Consider the following 25,478-nt stretch of genomic DNA (forward strand, 5'->3'; position numbering starts at 1 on the left):
CCCCATGTGGGACAACCTGATTGCCCTTTATCTTTTCCGAGGCTGAGAACAGTGCTTGGCACATAGTAAGCGTTTAACAAATACCATCATCATTCCCACACCCTACCCCGACAGCTTGTTACCACATGTATTTTTAAAGTAAACTATCATGAACACCTTTATTTGCATATTTAAATTCAACCCTCTTTAACAAACAGTTGTGTGAAATAAAATTTCTGTAGTTTATGAAGAAACAGCTTTTTCCTTTCCTCTAGTCCTCTTAGTTTGCATCTGAAGCTTCTGACGTTCTTATTTCCTCTTCTTTCTCATCTGCCATGACATTTTCTGTTGGGAAAGAAATAGGAGACATGGGATTTATGTTAATTTAATTAATTTTTGAAATCCTTCAGTAGTTCAAGTCTTTTCTCAAAAACATGATACTGTAACTATTAACACACAGAAAAGGAATGTCAATGTAACAGGCTTGTTTTTACTGCTACTTATTTTATATTTAAAATGTCATGTTTGTCATATCAACAATGCCAAAGGAAATGCCAGAGCAAAAGCCAGAAAAACTCATATTCCTGCAGGATCTTTATGTTTTTTGGAATAGATTCAGTTTTCAGGGTTTCATAGATCATTCACTACCTTTTACTCAGAAATCCTGAATGAAAGAACCAAAATTACTGTAAGGATTTGCTAAATCTTTACCAGATGCTATAAAAAATGTTTTAGGACTTTCCTGCTCATCTCTTCTTACTACTTAATGGAGTCTGCACCTCTTGCTGCCTGTCTAATGAGAACTGATGAGAAAATGATGAACAAAATGGAGTTGGAAAAATCTTAAGTGCCTTCCAAATTCTGATGATTTTAAGCTTATGCAAGTACTTCCTGCTGAGGTGACTTTTGTTTAATTAGGGCAATTTGTTTCATGTATTTACTGGTATTATGTGACCTAATCTACAAAAACTTTCCTTGCAATTCTTTTCTAGTAATGTCTAGAGAAAGACTATATTTGTGTTATGTACTTTAAATTTGCAAACCTCTTTATAATTCATTTATTAATGGCCCCTCACAATAGTTCCTCTAGAAAGGTACAAGTAGTTCTACTATTTGTAAATTTCAAATTTATAGAAAAGCAACCACAGGAAAACAAGCTTAAATGTGCCCAAATCACAAAGCAGTGGTTGAAGCAGAAGCTCACTGTAGACTTTCAGACTCCTAATTCATTCAGTCGTATTTACTGAGCGCTTTCCATGTGCTATGCACTGTACTAAGTGCTTGGGAGAGTACAATACAACAACAAACAGACACAGTCCCTGACCATAACAAGCTAACATCTATTTGCTAGGTTATCTCAACTGACTGAGGCTTTTTAGTTGGGGTCTTACATATGAAAGATGTTTTAAAGTGACTAACCTTTTCTATTGGATTGTGATTGGGTCAGTAAACTTACCAATCAGAAGTCACTAAAATAAAAGTGATATTTTGGGAAAAGATTCTTAAACCCCAAACCCCAAAAGATTCTTAAATTTAATGTAAGAAATATAACATTGCAAGAAAAACTCTTATTTTGAAGGTTGTTAGGCATTCATCTACTTGAAAAGTGCTATTGTCAAGTTTGGATGAATGTTGTCATAATTTGTGTTTATGTCTAAAGCAAGCCTTGAATTTGAGTTTGTGAATATGATGTGCAAAAGCATCATTTCCCTCAAAAAAATGACAATTACATTTCAAGAAAAGAAACCAGTGCTAATCATTAACCCCAAGTTGTCATTGCCAATTTCCTTTTCCACCAGTAAAACCCACTTTTAAAGCTCCTTTTCGGGGAAGGAGTCGGGGAGAAAGGGGATTGGAAATTTGCTTCCAGTGGGAAAAGTCTTAATCTGGGGGAGTGGGGAAAAGGGACTCTGTTTGACATCTCTAAGAAAGAATGGCACTCCCCCAAATGGATAAGCATTTAGTCGTAAGTTCACTGTAGCTTCAACCATTTGCTTTCCTCTCGCTCTTCCTAGTTTCCTCACCCTGATCCACATTATCATCTTTGTCTTCCTCTTCGGGCTCCTCCTGGGGCTCCTCCTTGGGTTCCTCTTCGTCCTTTTCCTCTTCTTGCAAGTCTTCCTCTGGCTTGGCAGCAGGTTCAGTTTCTCCACTCTCTGCAACTTCAGCTAGAGATGGCTCCCTCTCACCACCTTCCCACCAGAAGAAACAGGAAAACCAAAAGATCACCACCTTCCCACCAGAAGAAACAGGAAAACCAAAAGAAGAAAGTTGGCATCAACCAGAGACCCCTGCAGGTCACTGAAAATAAGGTTGCCAAAGCTTTACAAACTTGCCAAATGTGAATTTTTGGAAGCTCAGAGATGCAAGTAAGCCAGAAATGTCCTGAACATTGCATGGGTAAAACAATAAGTGCCATTGCGGCCATTATTTATACTTAAATGCTGTAAGGCTTTGGAATTGGTAAATGCTGCTCTGGAAGCTTTTTTATGGTATTTAAGTGCTTACTATGTGCTAGGCATTGTACTAAATGCTGGAGTAGATACAAGATCATTAGGTCAGACTCAGTCCATATCCCACATGGGGCTCGCAGTTTTAATTCCTGTTTTACAGATGAGGTAACTGAGTTAAATGACTTGCCCAAGGCCAACCAGCAGACAAAATAGGGAGCCGGGATTAGAATCTGTCCTTCGACTTTCAGGCCTGAGCTCTACTGACTAGGTCACCCTGCTTCTTGTTGCTTAAGATTGCTTAGGCTTCAAGGGAGGAGGTTGGTTAAGGACTTGGGCAGAATATCAAGTATACTGGGGAAGCCAATATTTCTTGGGTAGCAGAAAATGGTGCTCCAGGGAAAATGTCCATTTTCCCTAAGGAGGAGCAGAAGGACCAGATCTCTGCAGTGGCCAACACCACCACTCAGCTGCTGCCATCCCCTTCCGTAACCCAGGACCATTTTAGTACTGTACCTTCAGACACGTGTACTCCTTCCGAAGGTAGCGCCGTGGTGACCGTGGCCGGGGGCTCTTCATCAGTTGGTGTCCAGAGGGCTAAAGGGGTGATTTTGGAAACTCTCCATTTTGGGAAAGCAGCCGCTAAAGATTCCTCCTCCTCCTCTTCTTCCCCTCTGTCCTAATGTTTTATAAAACACAATTTAAAGGATACTCAGGATCGGTTGAAATATAAATATTGTATTTTCACACAACTCAAGCTTTAAAAGGGCAGTATTTCTGTTTTTTTCCCATTATAATGCTAGAGAGTCATTAGTGAAACATGACAATAGTCCCCAAACCTTAGGTGAGAACAAAAATGCGTGATGAGAAGTTAGTCAGGGAAGTCTCTTTGGAAAACATGTGATTTTAGGAGGGCTTTGCAGATGGGAAGAGTGCTGGTCTGTCAGAAATGAAGAGGGAGGGATTCCAGGTAGGAGGGAGGATGTGAGCAAGGGGTTGTTGGCGAGAGAGATGAGCTTAAGGTCAAGTTTGCGTGGCCCTTCCATTCCTATGGCTTTAGGATAAGATAGTAAAATTGAATACTCTATGAAAAGCCAAAATAGTTTCTGGCCTGAAACTCCCTTCCCCTCCATATACATCAGACAATGTCTCTCCCCCATTTCAAAGTCTATTAAGGTCACATCTCCTCTGAGAAGTCTTCCCTAATTAAGCCCTCTTTTCCCCTATTCCTTCTCCCTTCTGCATTGCCTTTGCATTTGGATCTGAACCCTTTAATCATTTGATATTCCCCTCACCCTCCACCCCACAGCACTTATGCCACATATCTGTACATATCTATAATGTATTCCTATTAATGTCTGTCTCCACCCTCTAGATTTTCAGCTCACTGTAGGCAGGGAATGTGTCTACCACCTCTGTTAAATTGTACTCTCCCAAGTGCTGAGTACGAGGCCCTCCACACAGTAAAGGCTCACTAAATACTAATGCTTGATTGATTGGGAAGACCAAAAGAGAAGTGTACTAGAGTACACATAGGGCAAACTTCCTGATCCCAGTAGTCTCAGGCAGGGATTCCAGGAGATGCACAGAGTTTAATGAGCAAAGCAGTGAGTGGATTTACCTTCAGGCCTGGTCCTAAGGGCTTCTGGGGCTATTGCACAATGCTGAACTTGCCCCATCTCGCTCCCTCCCCACCAAACCCCTGCAGTGTAGGAAGGTTATGTAGGAGTCGAGCCCACTCCCAGAGATGGGAGTACATCCTTGGTTTGGTTTTTACGGTATCTGTAAAATGCTTACTGTGTGCCAGACACTGTACTAAGCACTGGGATAGATACAGGGTAATCAGGTTGTCCCACATGGGGCTCATAGTCTTCATCCCCATTTTGCATATCAGGTAACTGAGGAACAGAGAAGTTAAGCAACTTGCCCAAGGTCACACGGCAGATGAGTGGCAGAGCCGGGATTTGAACCCAGGTCCTTCTCTCAGGCCCTTGCTCTATCCACTAGGCCACACTGCTTCTTATGGATCCCAAGGGTTCTGGGTGAGGAGGATGGGTAATCCCCCCGCCTCAAGGGAACCCCTCACCCTAGCAGGGGGGGGGGGGGGGGGCGCTCCCTGTTGCCACCTCCTCCCAGAAGGCACAGCATCTACTGCTCAAGCAACAACTGCAGTATCCTTTGGACAGCTCTGCTCATGGTTTTGAAATGCAGTGGATTTATGGTACAGTTCCACTCTGTCACTGCTTAATAGGCAGAATGAATAGGAGTACTTCAAGCATGTTTATTTTAAGAATGATTTGTGTTAAACTGCAGTTTGTGCCTCAATTTTCCAACTACGGCAAAATTATAAAGAGCTGAGAATAGCGTACTCAGTAATGGTAGAGAACATCTCTCTCATATTACACCATTAGCTATATTGGACCATAGGGAATAGTGAGAGATATCCACTTTTTTGCCATTTAACCCAGTCATTGTACTTTGCTTCCTAGACTCTAAAACCTGAGAGAACTACTACCTCAGGAGTATTAAATTGCTTTCATTTAAAAGCGAGGAAGGCCCAAAAAGCCATTTGGAAAGAAAATCTGGAAACATAACTCTTTAGGAACAAGAGCTGTCAAAATAAGGAGAGCCAAACAACAAACTGTAACATAGAAAAGATGTTTTACAAGTTTTTTCAGGAAGAAAATCGTATTTGAAGAAACGTAGAAAAGGATTGTTTTCCACATTATTATTTTGTTACATGGCAGTAACAGCACACAGACACACTTCAACTAAACCCAGAAGACATTTCTGTTTCACTGCTAGACTGTAAGCTCCTTGAAGGCAGAGATCATGTCTACTAACTCTCTTGTACTCTCCTGACCTCTTAGTTCAATGCTTGGCACAGAGTAAGTGCTCGATGAATATGACTGATTGGGTTCCTTGAAGAGAACACTTTCCAAAGTGGGTGGCTTTCCATATTCAGAAAGAAAGGCACATTTGTGCTTCCTTTTCTCTTTTCCTTAGCTGCAGATGGCTAAGCAAAATAAATAGAATAGAGTAAATCAAGGATGTCAAAAAATTTCATAGTGAAATGATGAAAAAAGGGTAAGGCAAAATGTGAATCTCTGGATATATAAAGGTTTTCCCTGAGATGTTCTTATGATCTGAAACCATAGTTTCACTGGTGTTTTAAAAATAATGAATACCATCCACCAGACCTTTGAACAGTATATAAATTCAACTTTGTGGATAATATGGGGCAAGGGTTTTGTCTTCCTTTGGAAACTATCACCACTAAGTTAACTCATTTTTTTTTCTTAGTGCTGTTTGTGTGCATGTTATTTGGCCTTTCAAAATGTGGGGCTCAACCTTTAGTTGATTGTGTTAAGGCTAAGAAAGAAAAATTAAAGTTGGGACTAAGTATGATTATTATTTTGAAGTAACAGGATTTCAGTTCACAGTTATTAAAGGATCGGCCCATGCTCCAAACCACCAAGAAGCCTATGTTTGAGGGTTATAGTTTTATTGGCCAATTTGTTGAAAACATGAAAAAAGGCTAAGATGATAACTCCCCATTATAATTTTAATAGTGCAGAGTCAAATATTGCAAAAGTAGAGGGGGAACAGGAAAGAGTGGAGGAGGGAGGGAGGGAGGGACTGTTGTGGTGTTTTCTGCCCTCACCGGGCTCCAGGGCCCTGGAGGTTGAGGCATGGTCCACTCTAGCTCGACCCCAGTGGATCTCCCAGGCTGCCTGGGTGGGCCTAACATGGAATAGGTGGACTACTGGTCCTCAAGAGGTCCTAGGGCCAGGGATGAACTAAGCCTTTGGCCTAACCACAGTGGGCAGTGAGGGCAACAACATCAGGGTGTGTGGCTGGGACCTACTAAAGGGACAGCTTGCCCCCACATCCCCCAGACTTCCCAACTCTGATATATAAGGGCAGGGTAACTACAGCTGACCACTCATCCTACCCCAGGAGCCGAGGGGTCGATCACCCTCCTTGTCTCTGTGGAATCCATTCTCTGCATCTTCCACTCATCTCTGACCTGGAGGCCTGGTTATTGTTAACCTGCCCTGCCTGGTCACATCCCAGGCTGCAGGAGAAAGAGCAGATGGCTGAATCCTGTTTCTCATCCTGGCGCAGGGGTCCTCTTAACCCTATCCTTGAGATTACTGGGTTAGCATGTGGCAGGGAGAGAAGGCATCATTTTCACTCTGGGGATTTAGCATTTGGGAGTGGCTGGAATGGGAAAGAACTGCTTTGGGCCTATACTTGATCTTCTGCTCCCAACCAATCCACCTCCTGGATTACAGAGGGGACCCAGGAGTCCCCTAACTAGGATCTTTGAAATAGTGTCGTAGTTCCATTTTTCAGAAGACTCCAAATTCCATGAGGGCAGGAACTGGGTCTTAGACTATAGTGCTCAGCGCGCATGCGCACGCGCACACACACACTATACTAGACTACACTGATGGTGTCATCTAAGAGTTTACTTTCAGTATCTATGTATATTCTCAAACCACTCTCATGCACACATATAAAAACACAGGTGGAGCACTGCACCCCTCTCTTCCTAATCAGTCATTTGTGGTTGAGTATTTACTCTTGAGCAGAGCACTCTACTAAGTTCTTGAGCGAGTACAACTAGAGTTAGTAGACATGATCCCTGCCCTCAAGGAGTTTACTAATCTTGCAGAGGAGACAATCTAATTTTGTGGTTTGGGACACAAAGAAAGTGATACAAAACTAAGATCTGCCTTAACTGTTTTTCTCACTAGGCCTCTCCTTAAATCAGTACAATATGATTTACCACCTGCTATACAATTTACCTGATCTGCTGGTATATATTCACCATGCTGTTCACACCCAATGTCAAAAACGTACTTCCCAATTCCCACTGGCTGTGCAGAGAAGAAAGAAAGAAGAGCATTAAGGTACAAAAAATAAAGTGTGAGTACAGTATTTTACACAAACCGGAGGAAAGGAGTAGGAGGAAATAGATGATTTTACTGAGATCAAGTGAATTTCTGAATTTTGAAGAAAACCCACTCAGTCCTTGTGTTCTGTGGGTTTGTTTCGTGCAAAAAACATGTTTAGAAGGACTTACATTTTTGTTCACAAACTTGCCCTGGTATCTGTGATTTAGGTGAATAAGTTCAGCGGCTCCATCCTGCTGTCCACTTAGCCAGGTGCCGACGTATTTAGAGCCAGTGTCAGCATACAAATAGGTACCTTGTCCATGCCTGGCTTAAGAAAAATAATCTCTTTTCATTTTATATCCCTTAAAGCGGCAGAACTTGTTTTTCAATATGCGTGGGAAAAGAAAATTCATGGAAACCACATGTATTGTTATGTTTTCTATTTAACTGAGTCTAAAAAAACTTTTACCCCTTAATTTAAAAAATTGAGGAAATAAAAAGCTGTTGCCCTGTACCTTGTTCTAATAAGGCACATAAGTAGTCTGATTCAGTTGGCATGTTTAAAACTGAATTTTCAGCATCTTTCTTTAAATAAAATCAGCCTAAAGCCATAACATAGTTCAGATTTCATCGATGAAGAATAGTAAAGCGAACCTTTGGTGATTAAACCATTCTCCAGTGTAGGTGTCTTTATTTACATAGTAGTATACTCCTTGGCCTTGTCTTTGGTCATTTATCCAGTCTCCTGAAATGGACAATGCAAAAATCATAAAAGTCAAAGGGACACACAGTCCAAGTCAGTTTATGTCTTTGAAACAATCCCCTGATGTTGAAACTTCCTGGCAGAGGGAATAACGGGCGAGTACTGGACCCGTAATGGTGTAATACTGGAAAAGGTGCTATCTGGTAGGTGCGGAGATGTTTGCAGGGGCATTTGGGCTGGAGTGGGGCCCTCTCAACCTCTAACGTATTTCCTCCCATTTCCTGTAGCCTTGCCACCCCGGAGATGAGGACTGGAGGGAAAAGTGCCTGGAGGGGTATCCATCTTCATCTTCCCTCCCACCTAGTGGAACTCCTGGCCTCTGCCGGTTCTCATAGGCCTAGCAGAAACACCACGGTCTGACACATGGGGAGAAGGAAGCGGAGAGCGGCTTTTCCTCATCTTCGAACCACAGGACAACTCTACTACCCAGCTACCGTTGTCTCAGTCCCACCGTCTGCATGCTGATGCTCAAGGCTACCAGGTTCATGAAGGTCCCGCTTTTGGCCACGGAGGCCAGAGAGATCAATGCCAACCAGACAGCGGTAGTGAGGTAAGTTAGTCTGTGACCATCTTCCTGTTTCCTGCCTTCTCTCGGGGAGGGTGTCTGAGGGTCTTCCCCTCGATGTCTACATTTGAATCTGTCTCTTCTGAATCTGTCATCCCTGAATGAAGCAAGGGGTCTTTTATTTTCTAGGGGCAAATTGAAAACATTAATTATGCAGATAAGTAAGTAGTATTACCTATATGTGGAGGATATAATTTCCGGAATCCTAGGTAGCCTGAGTAGTTTGTGGAGAATATGATCACTAAACATTATTATCTTGCAAAAAAATTCAAGTCCTTTCTCTCCTGTGATTCAGTCCATTTTCCCCATCTTTCTTTCTCTTCCTCCTCACCCTCCAATTTTTTTTTTCCTCTTTCTATTTTCTTCCTGATCTTGTTTCTTTCCATACCACTCATTTTCTTCTTAATTCACACTACCCCATCTGGCACATTTCCCTGCTTGTCTTGTGCCATCAAATTTATTCTCACCCTTAGCAAGGTCTGTCCTTATTGATAAATGCTTTGTCACTTTCATACACACTCTAATTTGTGTTAGGCCCCAAATTACAAAGAGAAAGCAAGCAAGTCTTTAATAGAGACAGCTACTTCCTTCATTGGCCTTCTCTGTCAAATAATTACGGTAAAATATGCACTTAGGAATGCTCAATAAATTCTTTTAGTTAATAATATCCAGCCTCCTGCTCTTCTATATTTTGTTTATTTTTTTTAATTTCTAGATGCCCCAAGAACAAGTTTCCTACAGTATGTAAACAGTACTCTATCTTTTTAATAGTTGATGGAGAGATTTAATAAGAGAAGTAGTTTCTCAAATACATAGTACAGCACAATTTAAGAATATTTGTAAGTGTTTTCAACAAGCTTTATTCTTCAACTGCAGACTATCTTAATGGACTCTAAAAGGCTTTGTTCTGAGCCTTTCTTTTTGAATGCAGACAATATTCCAGACAGAGTCCGAGTTTTCATACGGGGACAGGAAACAGAGGGAAAGAGGGGTAAACAGTAATCAGAGCAAGCTCATAAAAGAAGAGACCAATCCTCAAATAAATTGCCATTGTAGAAAGAGATTCCCTAAAGCTGGTTAACAAAGCAGATGGTGCCTCTCTTAGATCATCTATTTTCTCTGAGGAAGGGGAAGGTTGAAGTAGGCAGCAAGACCAAATCTGTCTGTTCTGACACCAGAGGCGGGGGCTATTCTATTTCAGGGGATGCAATTTTCTTTTCTTCCTTTCCTCAAGTGAGACGTGGTTTCCCTCAGATACTATATTCTCTCTGTGAAGAGGTGGATAAGCCTACAGAGGGAAAACACTATGGCCTCCACCTCGATAAACGTCTTGGCCAGTGCCTCCCAAACTAGGGGTTCCTGGGAAGATTTCCTAGGGTAGGTTTGGGCCCCTCTCCCTAGCCCCCACTTCCTCCCCAAAGACTTTGCTATTTTCCCTGAAAAAGATTTTATTTTTGTCTGGTCACTTCTGATGGATCTTCTTGTACTGAAACAACATCAAACAATTTTGTGCATCAGTGCCCTATCAATATCTTCACACTCAACTGTGAAAATGTCAGCTACTATAGATCATTCCTCAGTGGAGGAAAGACCTTCACATCAAAGGCAGAAAAGACTTAGCAGGAAAGGGCTTGTTAACATAAATCTAATGCTGGGATGGAAAGAAAAATGGCCTCGCAAAGTGGTGTGGCAAAATGTTGCGCACCCCAGGAAGCTCTTGGACCATTTTTTCCTTTGGCCAGGCACAGGACACAAAGGTGCTAATGTCAACTGGTATTACTGGGCTGAGGAGATCCTCTGCCTTACCCACTGGGTGGGAGGGGGGCAGTCTCAAGTCCCCTAGACCTGGCCAGAGAACACTACAGTCATCCCGAGGGACCAACTTCAGGATTGGGGGAACATTTAGGCCTGGGAGATTCCTCAGGAGGGGGAATTGGTTCTGCTGTTGTTCTCCTCAATCCTCTGCACCCTCAGGAGTTGTGATGGATTCTTGGCTGATTCTGGCTGAGACAAGAACCACTGAAACTCTTCTCAAACTGATGAAAACCCTTCGGGATGGAAGTAAAGGTAGAAGGGGCCCAGAGCTATCATCATATTTTAGCCCTCAATTTCTTAAGCATTTGGTCCTGAGAAAGGAGAAAATTATGATTGCTTTTTACAGTGAATCTGTGACACTTTACCTTCATATTTTGATCCATCTGGATAGATGAAGGTGCCTTTACCATGTTTTCTGTTGTTGAGGTATTCTCCAATGTAGCGGGCCCCATTTTTAAACCTGTAGGTCCCCTGCAATGTAGTAATTGTAGATGCAATCTTAGTCATTTCTAACTTTAAGCTCAAAACTACCTCAACTACAACTATATTACTGCATCAAACACCATATAATTCATTCTTGCCTGACCACATCTTTTTCCATTTTCATACTGCCCTTCATATGTGTCCCCATTGGGTAATCTTGCTTTGCCATGACCATGCCTTTCACCATCTTCATTACGGTCACCTTCATATTCCTAGACAAGAGATAAGCAAAAAGGTACTGATTTCTGGGACTTCTTCATCCATCAGTTAAAGTTACACTCTTAGGGTGTATTTATTAGTGTTAATATCTAAACTAATGGAAACTCATGAAACAGTCATAGTGTTTTAAAGGAGTCATTGGCCTGTATTCAAATATTTTCATTTTTAATTGCTGGGGTGGAGTGGAAGGAGAGCGCGGATGTTTAGAAGTGGTCTCTCTACTGGTCTCTGGGGTCCCCAGAAGTAGCCGGAGTCAGGACTGGATGTTGAGAATTTGGGGAGTTCTTTACTTATCCCATAATATTTCTCTTATTCTTTCCAGTTTTGCCATTCCTTTCTTGATCAGGGGAAAAGTTGTGGGCACAATTGTATCTGAGGCTGTGTATGTGTGTACTATGTAATGTATACAGTAGAATTATGTTTTATTTAGAATTAAAATATCTTAAATATAATACATAAATTTCTGCAAACTAAAAATGAGCTGTTACTAGACTGAGTGAAGAAAAACCTGCTTGTGTTCTCAATTATCTGAGGACCTAGACTTCACAGCACTGGTTTCTGAGTGCTGGAAGGCCTTTTTCAAAGAAGCCCCAATTTGGTAAGACATTCTTGACGTATGGTCTTGTTTTACCCTGTCCCCCCAAACTAAGAACTCTGGCAAGTAACCAGTGTGGATGAAAATTGGTCAAGGAAACCCAATTTTTTTCACTTAAACTTTTGATAGCTCATTATATATAGTTTGCAAAAAATGTACAAGATGGAGGACTGTAAGCTCCTCGAGGGCAGGGATCTGTGTCTACTTACTCTGTTGTAGTCTCCTAAGTGCTTAGTACAGTGCTCTGCATACAGTAAGTGTTCAATAAATACCATCGATGGATTAATTTAAAGAACTCTTACTTCTAAGTAAAGATCAAATAGCCTATTTGTGCCACCTAGTCTAAAAATGTTCAGCTACAATACTCAGGGCCTAAAGGTGAAAAATATGAGTTTGGATTTTTTCCTGTTCTGTGTTTGTGTGTTTTGATTTGAAATATGGGAGGCAAAAGACTTGGTTTGCAGATGGGGAGCTAATGGGAGTTGGGAGTTAGGCCAGGGGATCTGCTGCCATCCTCCCTCCCCGACCCCACTCCGGGAGATGACTGTGTGACAGTGGAATAGTTTCAGTAGGTTCCTCAAAACTGGGGTCAACTCCAGGGGCAACCTCCTTGTTTGGTAGGGGTGGGAGGGAGGTGGGAAGGGAGATTGAGGACCTGAAGGTAGGAAGCCTTCCTGTGGAATGGCAGTTAAATCAAACTTGAAGCTTTTAGTTTTACAATCTGCCATTTGTCACTCTGTCTCCTCTTCCCCCCAGTTGCATTAGGTGCATTTTGCAGTTGGAGAAACTGAGGCATGCAGAGGTGAAGCACGTGGGACAGAGATTTTTCAGAAGGTGAGTGGAAGAACTGGGGCAATGACACAGATATTCCTGTATTTAAAATTCAGCGAGGGAATATATTGGGAAATGTCTAGCTGCCCCCCTCCCTTATCAATCAATCATTGCTACTATTGAGCACTTATTGGGCACAGAGCACTGTACTAAGTGCTTGGGAGAGTGCAGTACAATAGTGTTGGAAGACACAGCCCTTGCCCACAAGGACCTTACAGTCTAGAGGGGGAGCCAGACGTTAAAATAAATGAAAAGCGGTGTGGCCTAGTGGAAAAAGCTAGACGGGAGTCAGAGGACCTGGGTTCCAATCCCGCCTCTGCCAGTTGTCTGCTGTGTGACCGGGGACAAGGAGATGCCCATCTCTTCCTCCATCGGCCCGGGGGCCTTTGGGGGCTCAGGGTGGAGGCCCCCTCCCCATCCCTCGCTGCCGCGGAGCAGCCCCGCGCCGCGAGACCCGGGGGGATGCGACCCCAGGCAGGTCGGCCCTCACCCCGAGATCGTGCTCCGCCTCTTCCTCGAACTCCTCGGAGCCCAGGTCCGACATGAGCCCGGGCCCTGCGCTCGCCGCCGCGGCCGTTTACCGTCTCCAGGGAGACGCGGCCCCGGGCGGGGCCCCGCGCCGACCTCCTGTCCCCATGGCAACGGCCGAGCGGTCCCCGGGGCCGCGCGCTCTGCGCCTGCGCGGGCGCCCCCACGTGCCGCCCGCAGCTCGGCCGGGAGCTTCGGGCCGCCGAGGGGAGGCAGGGCGAGGCCCGGGCCGCCGGGGCTCCTCCCTCGCCGACCCACCCCCGGGAGACCCCTCGCCCCCTTCTCCACCGACCCCTCTCCCCACAACCGCTTCTCCAGCGCCTGCTTTCCCGCCGGCCGCCTCGAGGAGAGAGCGCCGGTCCTTTGGGGCCTCCGCGGTCACCTCCTCCCAACGGCATGAGGCCCGCCCGGCGCCCCACAAACCCAGGCCTCGAGGGACTCGGTAAGGACCGGCCCGATGAGCGGACGGGGAGCGGTAGGCGTTTCTTTTTCTCTCGTCTAATGCGGCCGAGGGGACCCCCACCCAAAGCGATGCCAAGGGGACCGCCCTCCCGGCGTGCTGCGCTCTAATAATAATAATGTTGATGTTTGTTAAGCGCTTACTATGGGCAGAGCACCGTTCTAAGCGCTGGGGGAGATACAGGGTCATCAGGTTGTCCCACGTGAGGCTCACAGTTAATCCCCATTTTACAGATGAGGGAACTGTGGCACAGAGAAGTGAAGGGACTTGCCCACCATCCCACAGCTGACAAGTGGCAGAGCCGGGAGGCGAACTCATGACCTCTGACTCCGAAGCCCGTGCGCTTTCCACTGAGCCACGCTGCTTCCATCCGCAATGGTTCCCGGAGGGCATCCAGAGCCTTTTCTCTAGGGACAGGCGATGCCGTCCCTTCAGAACAGCCGCCCAAAGTCAGCGTTATAATAATAATGGTATTTGTTAAGCGCTTAATATGTGCAGAGCACCGTTCTAAGCGCTGGGGTACACACAGGGTAATCAGGATGTCCCATGTGAGGCTCACAGTCTTCATCCCCATTTTACAGCTGAGACCCAGAGAAGTGAAGTGACTCGCCCACAGTCCCACAGCTGACAAGTGGCAGAGTCGGGATTCGAACCCATAATAATAATGTATTTGTTAAGTGCTTACTATGTGCAGAGCACTGTTCTAAGCGCTGGGGGAGATACAGGGTAATCAGGTCGTCCCATATGAGGCTCACAGTTAATCCCCATTTTACAGATGAGGTAACTGTGGCACAGAGAAGTTAAGTGACTTGCCCACCGTCACACAGCTGACAAGTGGCAGAGCCAGGATTGGAACCCGTGATCTCTGACTCCCAAGCCCGGGCTCTTTCCACTGAGCCACACTGCTTCTCTATCTGCAGTGGTTCCCGGAGGGGATCCAGAGCCTTTTCTCTAGGGACAGGCGATGCCCTCCCTTCAGAACAGCTGCCCAAAGTCAGAGTTGTGACTAGGACTTTAATAATACCTGCTCATTTTACCCCTCTCTCCCGCACACCCAATTCGTACTCTTCACTCAGTAGTATTTAAGGGCTCACTATGTGTCAGGCACTGTCCCAAGCACCGGAGTAAATAGAAGCGAATCAGGTCTCCCTTCCCCTCGGTACTGTGCTTATTTGTATATATTTTTGTTACCCCATTTATTTTGTTAATGAGGTGTCCATCCCCTTGATTCTATTTAACGTCATTATGTTATCCTGTTTTTGTCCGTCTTTCGCCCCCAATTAAACTGTGAGACCATCATTGGGCAGGGATAGTCTCTATCTGTTGCCGAATTGTACATTCCAAGCGCTTAGCACAGTGCTTTGCACATAGTAAGCGCTCAATATATACTATTGAATGAATAAATGAAAGGTTGGACACAGTCCCCGTTCTTAAATGCCATTTTACAGAGGAGGCAACGGGCGCAGAGAAGTTATGTGACTTCCCTTAGGTCACACAGCAGACAAGTGAGGATTGGAATAATAATGTCAGTATTAGTTAAGCGCTTACGATGTGCCGAGCACTGTCCTAAGCACCGGGGTAGATACAGGGTAATCAGGTTGTCCCACATGAGGCTCACAGTCTTAATCGCCATTTTACAGATGAGGTAACTGAAGCCCAGAGAAGTGAAGTGACTTGCCCAAAGTCACACAGCTGACAGGTAGCGGAGCTGGAATTAGAACCCATGACCTCTGGCTCCTAAACCCGTGATCTTTCCGCTGAGCCACGCTGTGATTAGAACCCAGGGCCTTCGGATTCCCAAGCCTGAGCTCTATCCACTGAGTCTTGCTGCTTGTGCTTATTGAGTGTTTACCATGAGCAGACCACTGTGGTAAATGCTTGGGAGAGCTCAGTGCAATCGAGTTGGTAGACACGATTCCTACCCTCAGGAAGTTTATAGTCTAGTGCATTTTTCAAGTTTTTCTGCCAGCCTGCGATAGAAACTGAAATGACCGAGGTGCAGAATACCCATTTTGAACTTGAGTTAGAATAAGAATTAGAGTTAAAGTCACATCTTCTCCAAGAGGCTTTCCCCGATTAAGCCCTATTTTCCCCAGCTTGCTCTCCCTTCTGCATCATCTGTGCACTTGGATCTGTGACCTTTGGGTATTGGATATTTCCCCCCAACACCAGCCCCACAGCACTTGTATACATATCTTTAAATTATATATTGTAAGTTACTTGTTCATATTAATATCTGTCTCCCCAGCCCAGTGCAAGGAATGTGTCTGCTAATTCTGTTGTATTGTCCTCTCCCTATTAGTACACTACTCTGCACATAGTAAGTGCTCAATAAATATGATTGAGATGGGGACTATTACCATAAATTATTTGTCAATGACTTGTGGGTGGTTGTTGGGGAGAAGCCTGTTCCAAAGGATTAAAGAAAGTTTCCTGGAAGCAATGGAGAACAGTGAGCTAACAGAATTATCAAATCCCGCAGTCAACTTTTTAACCTTTCTTCCTGGGTTGGGGCCATTTTTGGAGACTTGTGGGTATGTAATCTCAATTTACATAATTGGTTTGTTTTTAAATTGACTCTCCCTATATAAACATAATTTACATTGTGCTGTGATTACAATGCTTCTTCAGTGTTTCAAAAGTGACTTTGTTTAGTTTTTTTAGTTTTAATGTCAAGAACAGTCAAGTAACACCTCCACTTTGGGTTTCTTATTATTCATAGTCAGAAGATATCAGGTGTTTACATGCCCTCATTTATACACTCTTCTCCCACTACACTCCAGCTCACACTCCCCACAGACTATCCTGCATACTCACTGTGCTTTGGTCTCAGTCTCATCTCCCACCTCTGACTTCTTCCTCAAGAGTTCACTCCCCATGGAACTCCCACCCTCTTCAAATGTGACAGACCATACAAAGCATTTCACCTCCAAAAATCTTCTGTGATTACTTTCTGCTCTCCCCAAATGCCCCTTCACCGTTTGGACACCACCCAGCCCTTAGAAAGTTGTCATATATGCACATATCTTACATGCCTCTTAAGCACTAACACAGCCATACCCCTTTTTCCTCTTTCCTCTGATGTGTAAATTGTCTTAGGTTTTGCCTCCCCAGTAGAATTTAAGCTTTTTGGGCATAGGGACCATGTCTGGCAATTCTATGGCACTCTTATAGCACTCTTAGTAAGTGCTCAATAAACGCTATTTATTAATTGATATTGATACAAAATTTATGATATTTAAGTGCTTACTATGTGTTAGGCACCTTTCTAAGTGCAGAAGTAGATACAAGTTAATCAGGTTGGATGCAGTCCCTGTCCCCCATGGGGCTCACAGCCTAATAGGAGGGAGAACAAGCCTGGACCTGGGAGTCAGAAGGGCCTGGTTCTTATCCCAGTTCTGTCATTTGTCTGCTGTGTGACCTATGGCATCACTTAACCTCTCTGTGCCTTAGTTACTACATCCATAAAATGGGGATTAAGACTGTAAACCCTACTGTGTCCATCCCGATTTGCTTGTATCCACCCCAGTGCTTAATACAGTGCTTGGCACATGGTAAGTGCTCAACAAATACCACAATTATTACGATTATTAATAGGCATCTGTTCCAAAGCCTTTAAGGAAGTAAAAAAGCACAAGTGATGCTGCCAGCAAAAGTCATCTTCATGTATGCAGAGCCTAAAGTACAGTCAAAATCTCTAAATATTAGGTCTGGAAATAATTCCATGGATTCTACAAGAATTTACACATCAATGCAAAAGCAGCATGAGAAGCTATGTGGCTTATTGGAAAGTGCATGGGGATGTGAGTCAGAGGCTGTGGTTTTTAATCCCATCTCTGTCGCTTGTCAGCTGTGTAACTTTGGACAAGTCACTTAACTTCTCTGTGCCTCAGTGACCTGTAAAATGTAAATGTAAAATGGGGATTAAGACTGTGAGCCCCACATGGGACAACCTGATCACCTTTTATCTACACCAGCGCTTAGAACAGTGTGTGGCACATAGTAAGCACTTAACAAATACCATTAAAAAATGCGAAAGGAAAGAGGGCTTCGGTTGCAACAGGGAGATTTTGGTAATATATCAAGAAGAACTTCCGGCAGTAAATTTTATAAGACTTTGGAATGAGTAGTGCCAGGAGGATTGTGTAATCTCCTCTGGTTGATCAGATTGGATTCCCCTCTAGGATGTTTGGGAGGCCCTGGGAAAGATGATTTGATGATTTTGTACTCTCCATTCCACTCTGACAGTTTTATGACTGTGTGATTATTCCTTACATTAGAGCCAAAAGTTTAAATAGTGGTATAAACATTTTAATCAATTCACAAGACCTGTACAGATTGCCTGATGTGACTGTAACCGGATTTACAAAACTTCAGCCTTTTTTTTTCCTTTTAGATTGACTTATTCAGAGATTTTCTAGCAAAATAAACCAGACTTTTTATGGGTTTTGGTTTTTGTTTTATTATATTTTTAGATATTAAAGAAAATGTTTTCATTAACAAAAACAAAAGGAGTTTTTTTTATTTGTATGGACAAGAAAAGTTGCTCTTGGCCAATGAGAGTCATTTCTTGGAGAAGTTTGGTAGGATCGTGATTCAAAGCATTTACCATGTCAGCTCTTCCAGCTCCTTCCCGTGGGGAAGCTGGCCATGCAGCAGCAGGAAAGCGGTGAGGAAGAAGAAGAGCAGCAGAGAGACTTCTCCTCTCCTCTCCTCTCCTCTCCTCTGCAGCTTCAGTGATGGCTGCTGTCACCTCTGAGGAAAAGGAGTAGAAGTCACACATTCTTCTTGCACTCCTCTATTTTCTGCTGCTTCTCTGAGATTGCAGTCTATCAGGTCTTTATCTGCCACCCAGCTGAAAGTGGGGTGCTAGGAGAGAACCTCAAAATGTATGACCTTCCTTAAGTGGGACACCTAGACACCAGAGCCCTGATGCCTTGGAGCGAGACCCAGGCAACAGTGGGGAAGGGACAAAAATGCCTCCTTCTCTCTTCGTCATTCTCCTCTCCTGCTCCTGCTGGGGCTAGACAGTCCTGTCCATGGCTGTTTCATTCCCATGTCCCTAGCCCAAAATGGGACACTTGGGGAGCCCACCAGACTGTTTTCAGCGGTAGAGCAGGGCCCTGAAATTCAGGCATATTCCTTGTAGTGCTGGTCAGTGTAAATTCTCCGGGACTGCGAGAGTGCTCCTTGTGGGCAGGGAATGTGCCTACCAACCCTTTTATATTGTACTCTCCCAAGTGCTTGGTACAGAGCCCTGCTCAATAAATGCCAGCGATTGATTGCTTGATTGTTCTCTCACACCAAAGAATTTAAATAATGAAGTGGGAGGAAGTGCTACTTGCTGGAATGAACCTAGGACTGGTTCCTAGGAACACAGGCCAGGAGAACAGGGTTCTAGTCCCAGCTCTGACATTGACCTGCTGTGTGACCTTCAGCAAGTCTCTTTCTCTGGACCTCAGTTTCCTCTTCTGTAAAATAAAGCTGATAGCTGTTCTCCTTGCCTCTTAGATTTTGAGGCCCTGGTTGGACAGAGATACAGATACAGGTACCACAGAGCCTGATGCAGAGTAGGCGCTTAACAAATACTAGAGTAAATTAAGACCACTGTGATAGTTAAAACTTGAGGGGTGGGCAGAACCAACATCCTTTGTCAGATTGTTTGCTAAGGAGAAGCAGGGAATAATAATAAATTTGGTATTTGTAAAGCTCTTACTATTTGCCTAGCACTGTACTAAGAGCTGGGTGGATGCAAGGTAATCATATTGGACACAGTCCCTGTCCCACGTGGGGCTCACGTTCTTAATCCCCATTTTATACATGAGGTAACTGGAGCACAGAGAAGTAAAGTGACTTGCCCAGGGTCACTCAGCAGACACGTGGCGGAGCCAGTATTAGAAACCATGACCTTTTGACTCCCAAACCCATGCTCAATCCACTGCACGATGCTGTGTCTCAGTCCAGTAGGTAGATATTGGAACTCTCACTTGGGAGATCCGCATTAGTAAAATGCTCACAGTGAGCTAAGATAAATGTCAGTTTTTTAATTTGTGCCATTGAAACATCTGAAGGCTCAGTTTTCCAATTGGTTCTACATCCTTTGTCAAAACAGTGTTTTGCTGTGACTGACCTTTCAGGCTATCGTGCTGAACAAAATAGGGTTTTGTATTAAGAATGCTTTGGAACCAGGCCACTAGCTATTCTCTTGTAAAGTTAAGTAAACCACAGTGGATGTGGTAAGAAAAGGGTAAATATGACCAACAGCTGTGGGGCAAGGAAACTGGTCTTTTGTAAGGAGGGTTATGCTGTTTGCACTATTCCTAGCTGAAAGATTGGCCTAGTTACATGCTATTGGTCGATTTTCCTATGTAATGAATAACTACAATCCAGGACATGAATAGTGTATAATGGGTTTGAGTTCCACTGGCTTTTGTCCTCCTTAAGACACTTTATCATGTAAGCTTCAAGGTTGGATTTACTCAGCGCAATACTGGCACAGGTAGAAGAGTCTTAGATAAGACAAACCTCCTTTTCCTTCACTCCTGCCCTTCACCCTCCTCCCTTAAATACCGCCCTGAATAAAGCTGTAGGATTGCTGGGGGTTTTTTTCCAATTAAAATTACAACATCCAATGGACTAAGACAGAACCCTAAGGCATAAAAATGAGATGTTATAGGGAGAAAAATGTCCATTAGTCAAGTGCTGTTTCAGAATAAAGTAGTCGGTATGGCAGCTATCAATCCTTAGATTCCTACGAAATGCTTATCCTTCTCCTTCCCATGGCATTTTGAATTCCTTGAAGGTGGTTACTATATCATGTATTATAATGATCATCCTCTTTCATTATACTGCCACTTTCAGAACTTCCAAAGGTTGGGTATTTTAGATATTTTTAAGCAGCTTTTTTTTGTTTAGGGGAAGCAACATGGCCTAGTGGATAGAGCACAGGCCAGTAGTCAGAAGGTCATGGGTTCTAATCCCGGCTCTGCCTCTTGTCTGCTGTCTGACCTTGGGCAAATCACTTAACTTCTCTGGGCCTCAGTTACCTCATCTGGAAAATAGGGATTGAGAATGTCAATCCAACATGGAACAGGGACTGTGTCCAAGTTAATTTGCTTGTATTCCCCTCAGCACATAGTACAGTGCCTAGCATATAGTAAGCGCTTAACAAATACCACAGTTATTATTTTTATTATGCTTAGCACTCACTCAGAAGGTCCCAGACATAACAAACACCCTCCTGCTGTAGAATCATCATCATCTGTTTGCATCCCGGTTGTCCAGGAAATTGCGAAGCTCCTTTGCTTCGGTGGTCAGACGTGGCATAGGGATCATTCAGAATTGAAGTGTCCTCAAGCTTTAACCTCTGATGCAACCTGGGCAAAAAAGTGGCAGCCCAGTTAAAAGGAAAGAAACCTTTGTGTTGGCCAACTTCTCTTCATGTTCGGTGACCTCGGTGTACCCTGGAAGTGCTAGGCAAAGGCAAATCTCCTCAATTCTTAAGACAGCTCACCCAGTGATACTCCTTGTTATGCTTGGTTTTTTCAAACAGAGAGGAAAAGGATTTATTCTACCAGCTGAAAGGAAAAAAAAATGAAAGTAATCTCCTCTGCTTTCTAACAGGAAGCTGAACACCGGTAAAGCATTTTAAAAAGGCCTCACGGCGCCGCCTTGGGAAAAAGTCTGGAGAGCCCACCAAGCAGGAAGAAGGGCCAGCTTCTTCTCAGGTATGTGTAAATTGTGCTACATTGGGAATAAGGTGGCTGTTTGTTCAGTTTTCGGCAAGGCTGTCTCCTATCCAGTACAGATGAGGCCTAGGATGCTTTTATGTACAGTGCCTTTATTGTAAGCGCCCAGCCTCTCTCTGCCTCCTTGGCTCCCTTTGCCAAGTTTACGGGAACCAGGAGCAAATTAGAGCATTCTCGGGAGAGCCACCTTAGGTTCCTGGTGAATCAGACTTAGTTTCTCAAAATGGGATGTAGGCTTACGTTACATCCTTACATTAGACTGAGTGCCTGACGTGACCCATCTGAGGCCTCTTCCAACTGGGTGTCCAGAATCCATCAAGGCTGTCAGTGACATCCCTTCAAAAGCAAACCAGGAGAGAAAGAAAATGACCCTAGCTAAGGCCAGGGGCAGCTGTCGAAAAAGCCGGACCCTGGGGCGCACCTGATGTGACACACACTAGGCTGACCCCGGAGCTCAGCGTCATGATGTCAGACAGTTGCTATTTTGTGGAAGTCTGCCCGATCTGGCCAGAATTGGCCTGTACCCAAAGTCTTTATATGGGGGACCCTGACCCCTGCTCCAGTTGCCATAGAGCCATGGCACTCTCCCCCAAATTCTTGTGAACTTGGTCATTGTGTTCAAGTCTCAGCGTAGGGAATCTGGGCACTGAAAGTAGGTAGACTGCATATAAAAGCACTCAATAACATAACAGTATCAGGCAAGGGATGGGTCAGCTGAAAACAGGACAGCCCAGCATAAAACCAGTTTATTGGCCATCCTAACCTTTGCAGTGTTCTATCATGTTTCCTTCTCCCTTTGACAACTGCATCCTTGCATTTAAAACAAACTCAGAGTTGCCCTTCAGCAATCCTCAGAATGCAGTTATGAAGCCCTGGGTTCTAAACCCAGCTCTGCCACTCATATGCTGTGTGATCTTGGGCAAATCACTCTCTTTCTCTATGGCTCTATGGTTAGATAAACTGAATCTCACCAGATTATTGTACTTACCGCAGTGCTTAGTACAGTGCCTGGCACATAGTAAGCATTTAACAAATACCTTTAAAAAAAAAATACTCATCTAGGATCTCGTTTGTAATGTGCTAAGATAAGAGGAGTGGTGAGAGTTAGCATTCGGAACTCTTTCCTGTATTCTCTTTTTGCAGGGTTGTTGCAGAACAGATGGGAAATAGAACAGCTGTACTTTAGGCCAGTGAAGGGGTCCCCTAGCCCCCCAGATAGAATTGTGGGGCTTCTCTAAACCTTGAAACAGGCTTCCAGCTGCCACCCAGACCAAACTAGACAACTCTAAGTATACACAAGCAGAATAAGACAGAGACTTGAGATAGGGATTTGGATCCTAATAAAGGCCCCCAAATAACACAGATTTTTCCATCGTTTTCCTTCCAACCATCTGGTAGTTCAGTTAAAAAAAAAGGGGGGGGGGACTGAATTGCTTTGGTTAACATGGATATTGTGGTATGGAAGGCATTGAGGTTGGAAGGGAACATGTCTACCAACTCTATTATATGGTACTTTCCAAGTGCTTAGAACAGTGCTCTGTGCAGTAAACAATAAATATAACTGATTGGTTCACTTAGTAGACACATTTTAATCATGTTAATTAAACTTTGAAGAAATGGTTATCTATGTAGAAAATTGGAAATCTTATATCTGGTTCACTGTCTCCAAGTTTGGTCCAGTGAAGGTCCATGGCTATAGTTGGCCAGTAATGCTAGAGTATGAGATGAGGATGGCAGTTTTGACTTGCTTATGCCCTCTATGATTTAATCCATAATCCCTCCCCCAGCATAAACCGGGTGGGGGAGTGGGGGATTCTCAGTATAGAGCGGCAGCCACAGCAGGGGATGAAGTGAAAGTAATTGAAACAGAGGTTCTGTTCTGTTAATCTCATCTTTGGAAAACTGAACAAAAAGTGGGCTTTGTTTGACAATCAAGGCAGGTCTTTAGATTATCTGAACTAACTTCTGTCCAAATTAATCAAGAAAAGCAGCTTTCTACAGTAGTATGGTTACCTAACAATCAGGCTGCAGTGTAAGTGTCCTCTGTGGGTAGATTCCCTTTTATTTGGCATGTCATTAATTAGAATGAATGCACCCTATCTGGAGTTCACCCTAGAGCTCTGACTGAAGTTGGGCGGAACAGTTTAGGATTCCAGACTCGAAAGCCAAAAAGAGACACGATGGAAGTTTACAAAGCCCGGAAGCATGTGGACTGCACAAATTAAGAATTGTAGTTCACCAGCCAAACCCATTCATTCATTTATTCATTCAGTCAAATTTATTGAGCGCTTACTGTATGTACTAAGCGCTTGGGAAAGTACAATATAACAATAAACAGACACATTCCCTGCACACTCATAGCCCTCTGGTCACGGACATCCTCTTGAAGCTTGGAGGTTCCAAACAAACAAAAGGAAACAGGTCTTCACATGGGATACTATCTAAATTCCTTTTTGTACCCACAGAAAGTTGTGCAGGATGACAATATTAATAGATGGAAGAAGACCTTGAATAAATTCCCTAATGAATTGCCAGAGAGAAAGTTAGGGATGTAAATGGCTATTCCAAAACTCTGAGGAGGATTGCCATGGAGGGCCAAGTATTCCTTTCTACTGTTGGGGCAGAGTATTGGACTAGATGGACCATTGAATGGCATTTTTTATTTTCTAATTCCCTTAAATCGTTTACTTCTGTTTAAATTATAAACTTTATGTTGTAGGTGCTCTATACCTGTTGATGGTGATGATTAATGAGAAAATATAAATCAATTCCAATTAATGTGATTTATGACAGCACCTGGAATGCCAGAAAAATACAGAAGCCCAGAATTTCCCTTTGTAAATGATGATGGGTTAGTAGCATGTAAGTGGTGTATATACCATGTGAATTTGGGCCCAGGCATTTTCCCAGTCAGACAGTGCAGTTACCCCTGGTTGAGGGATCACATTTAACAACCTTACTGAATAATGAGACAGAATTGAGTATAGTCTCTACTGTACAAATAACATTGCTATTTTTCTGCCCAGGAAATTGGATTAGCTGTTACTCACCCATTAAGGGCTGATAGACATTTTTGTGATGTCATCCAGGCTGGAGGCAGGACATGTAAACTGCAGACTTACATTCTTTGTTCAGTAGACTCTGCAGCAGTGAGTGTACCGATATTTGTACAGTATTTGAAAAGAGGGGGAGAAGAGCTAATAAACCAATTTGTCTAGTTTATCCTCAACCACCTTTCTACCTCTCCTTGCTTTATCAAAATCTAATTTAAAGACAATCTAATCAGGTTCCTTTTTCCACTGGATTTTTAGGGTTTCATTTTTAACTCTTTAAACATTCAAGGCAACTCTCTTTCCCAGCACTACAGAGTGAGAAATAGAAAACCCTCCAAAACACCTTCCATACCTCTGCCGTTGTCAGTCCCCTGTGCCTTAGCCTTCTGCCATAAAGTAATCTTGTTCTTTCTCCTTGGCTGAGTTCCACTTGTTTAGCTTCTGGCCTTGTTTTGCCATATCAGTGAGGGCAGCTGCATGTTCAGAGTTGGTGAATGATTTTGTCTACCAATTCTGTTATATTATACTCTTCCCTAGCTCTTAGACAATGTTCTGCACATAGTAAGCATTCAATAAGTTCCATTTATCATAATGATATAGGAGCTGAAAGAAACGCTTCCCTCCCTTTCAGTGGAAAAGATTCTGTCCCTTGAGTGATTTTTTAGTGTATTTATTGGTAGGCACTCACTCTGTGGCCCTTATAAGGTAAGGGAGAACAAGCAGAGGGGAAAATAAAATGTATTTATTAAGGAAACAGCTGGACATTTAACATTGCTGCATGGAGGGGGTGGCGGAGAATGGCCTCCTCGTGGAGTGTCTGCCCATGCCCATCTGGAGCTGTGCTGGCTCCCTGGGGAGCAGATTGGGCTGCCCCTGGCAATCGACTGCCTGCCTGGCACTCGACTGCCTGCCTGGCACACTATAACCCTGGGCAGGGGTCAGTGCTGTACCAGGGCCAAGTCTACTCCTCTAGGAGCCAACCATGAGAACCTCCAAACCAGCAATGGGCAGCCCAGCCCTTCCCCTAAGCTATCAACTCCTGGACCAGAGGTGCTAACTTCCCTCCTGAGCCTCCACAGAGAGAA

At 43.8% G+C, this 25,478-nt stretch overlaps 2 protein-coding genes across 4 annotated transcripts in view; one reads left to right on the forward strand and one right to left on the reverse strand.

The window, feature by feature from the left end:
* Nucleotides 1–130: 130 nt before the first annotated feature.
* On the reverse strand, nucleotides 131–13,218 carry RSPH1 (radial spoke head component 1). The gene is made up of 9 exons (XM_029046724.2): nucleotides 13,095–13,218; nucleotides 11,058–11,171; nucleotides 10,842–10,947; nucleotides 7,988–8,078; nucleotides 7,522–7,657; nucleotides 7,244–7,315; nucleotides 2,946–3,108; nucleotides 2,004–2,171; nucleotides 131–324 (listed from the first exon to the last, which is right to left on the reverse strand). Exons 1-9 carry the CDS (start codon nucleotides 13,146–13,148, stop codon nucleotides 260–262), a joined length of 969 nt encoding a protein of 322 aa, XP_028902557.1. The 5' UTR covers nucleotides 13,149–13,218; the 3' UTR covers nucleotides 131–259.
* The window catches only part of SLC37A1 (solute carrier family 37 member 1), an 84,345-nt gene continuing 66,127 nt past the window's right edge, over nucleotides 7,261–25,478 (forward strand). Inside the window, exons 1-4 of one of the 3 annotated variants that reach the window (XM_029046720.2) lie at nucleotides 7,261–7,348; nucleotides 8,324–8,646; nucleotides 12,530–12,607; nucleotides 21,216–21,319. The gene's annotated coding sequence lies outside the window, so the exon portion shown is untranslated. Of the gene's footprint in view, nucleotides 7,349–8,323; nucleotides 8,647–12,529; nucleotides 12,608–13,302; nucleotides 13,608–21,215; nucleotides 21,320–25,478 lie in introns of those variants that run through there. The other 2 variants (XM_029046718.2, XM_029046722.2) reach the window with 2 other exon arrangements.

Source organism: Ornithorhynchus anatinus, chromosome 18 (genome assembly GCF_004115215.2).
Source record: "Ornithorhynchus anatinus isolate Pmale09 chromosome 18, mOrnAna1.pri.v4, whole genome shotgun sequence".
Taxonomy (NCBI): Eukaryota; Metazoa; Chordata; class Mammalia; order Monotremata; family Ornithorhynchidae; genus Ornithorhynchus; species Ornithorhynchus anatinus.

What these genes read in the sequence shown, in the direction of transcription:
- RSPH1 (XM_029046724.2), bottom strand. Translation starts at nt 13,148, where the DNA reads ATGTCGGACCTGGGCTCCGAGGAGTTCGAGGAAGAGGCGGAGCACGAT. An exon ending in GAATGGTTTAATCACCAAAG is followed by an intron (nt 7,658 to 7,987) that starts GTTCGCTTTACT and finishes TTCTTAAGCCAG; the next exon opens with GCATGGACAAGGTACCTATT. An exon ending in AGATGATAATGTGGATCAGG is followed by an intron (nt 325 to 2,003) that starts GTGAGGAAACTA and finishes CTTTCCCAACAG; the next exon opens with AAAATGTCATGGCAGATGAG.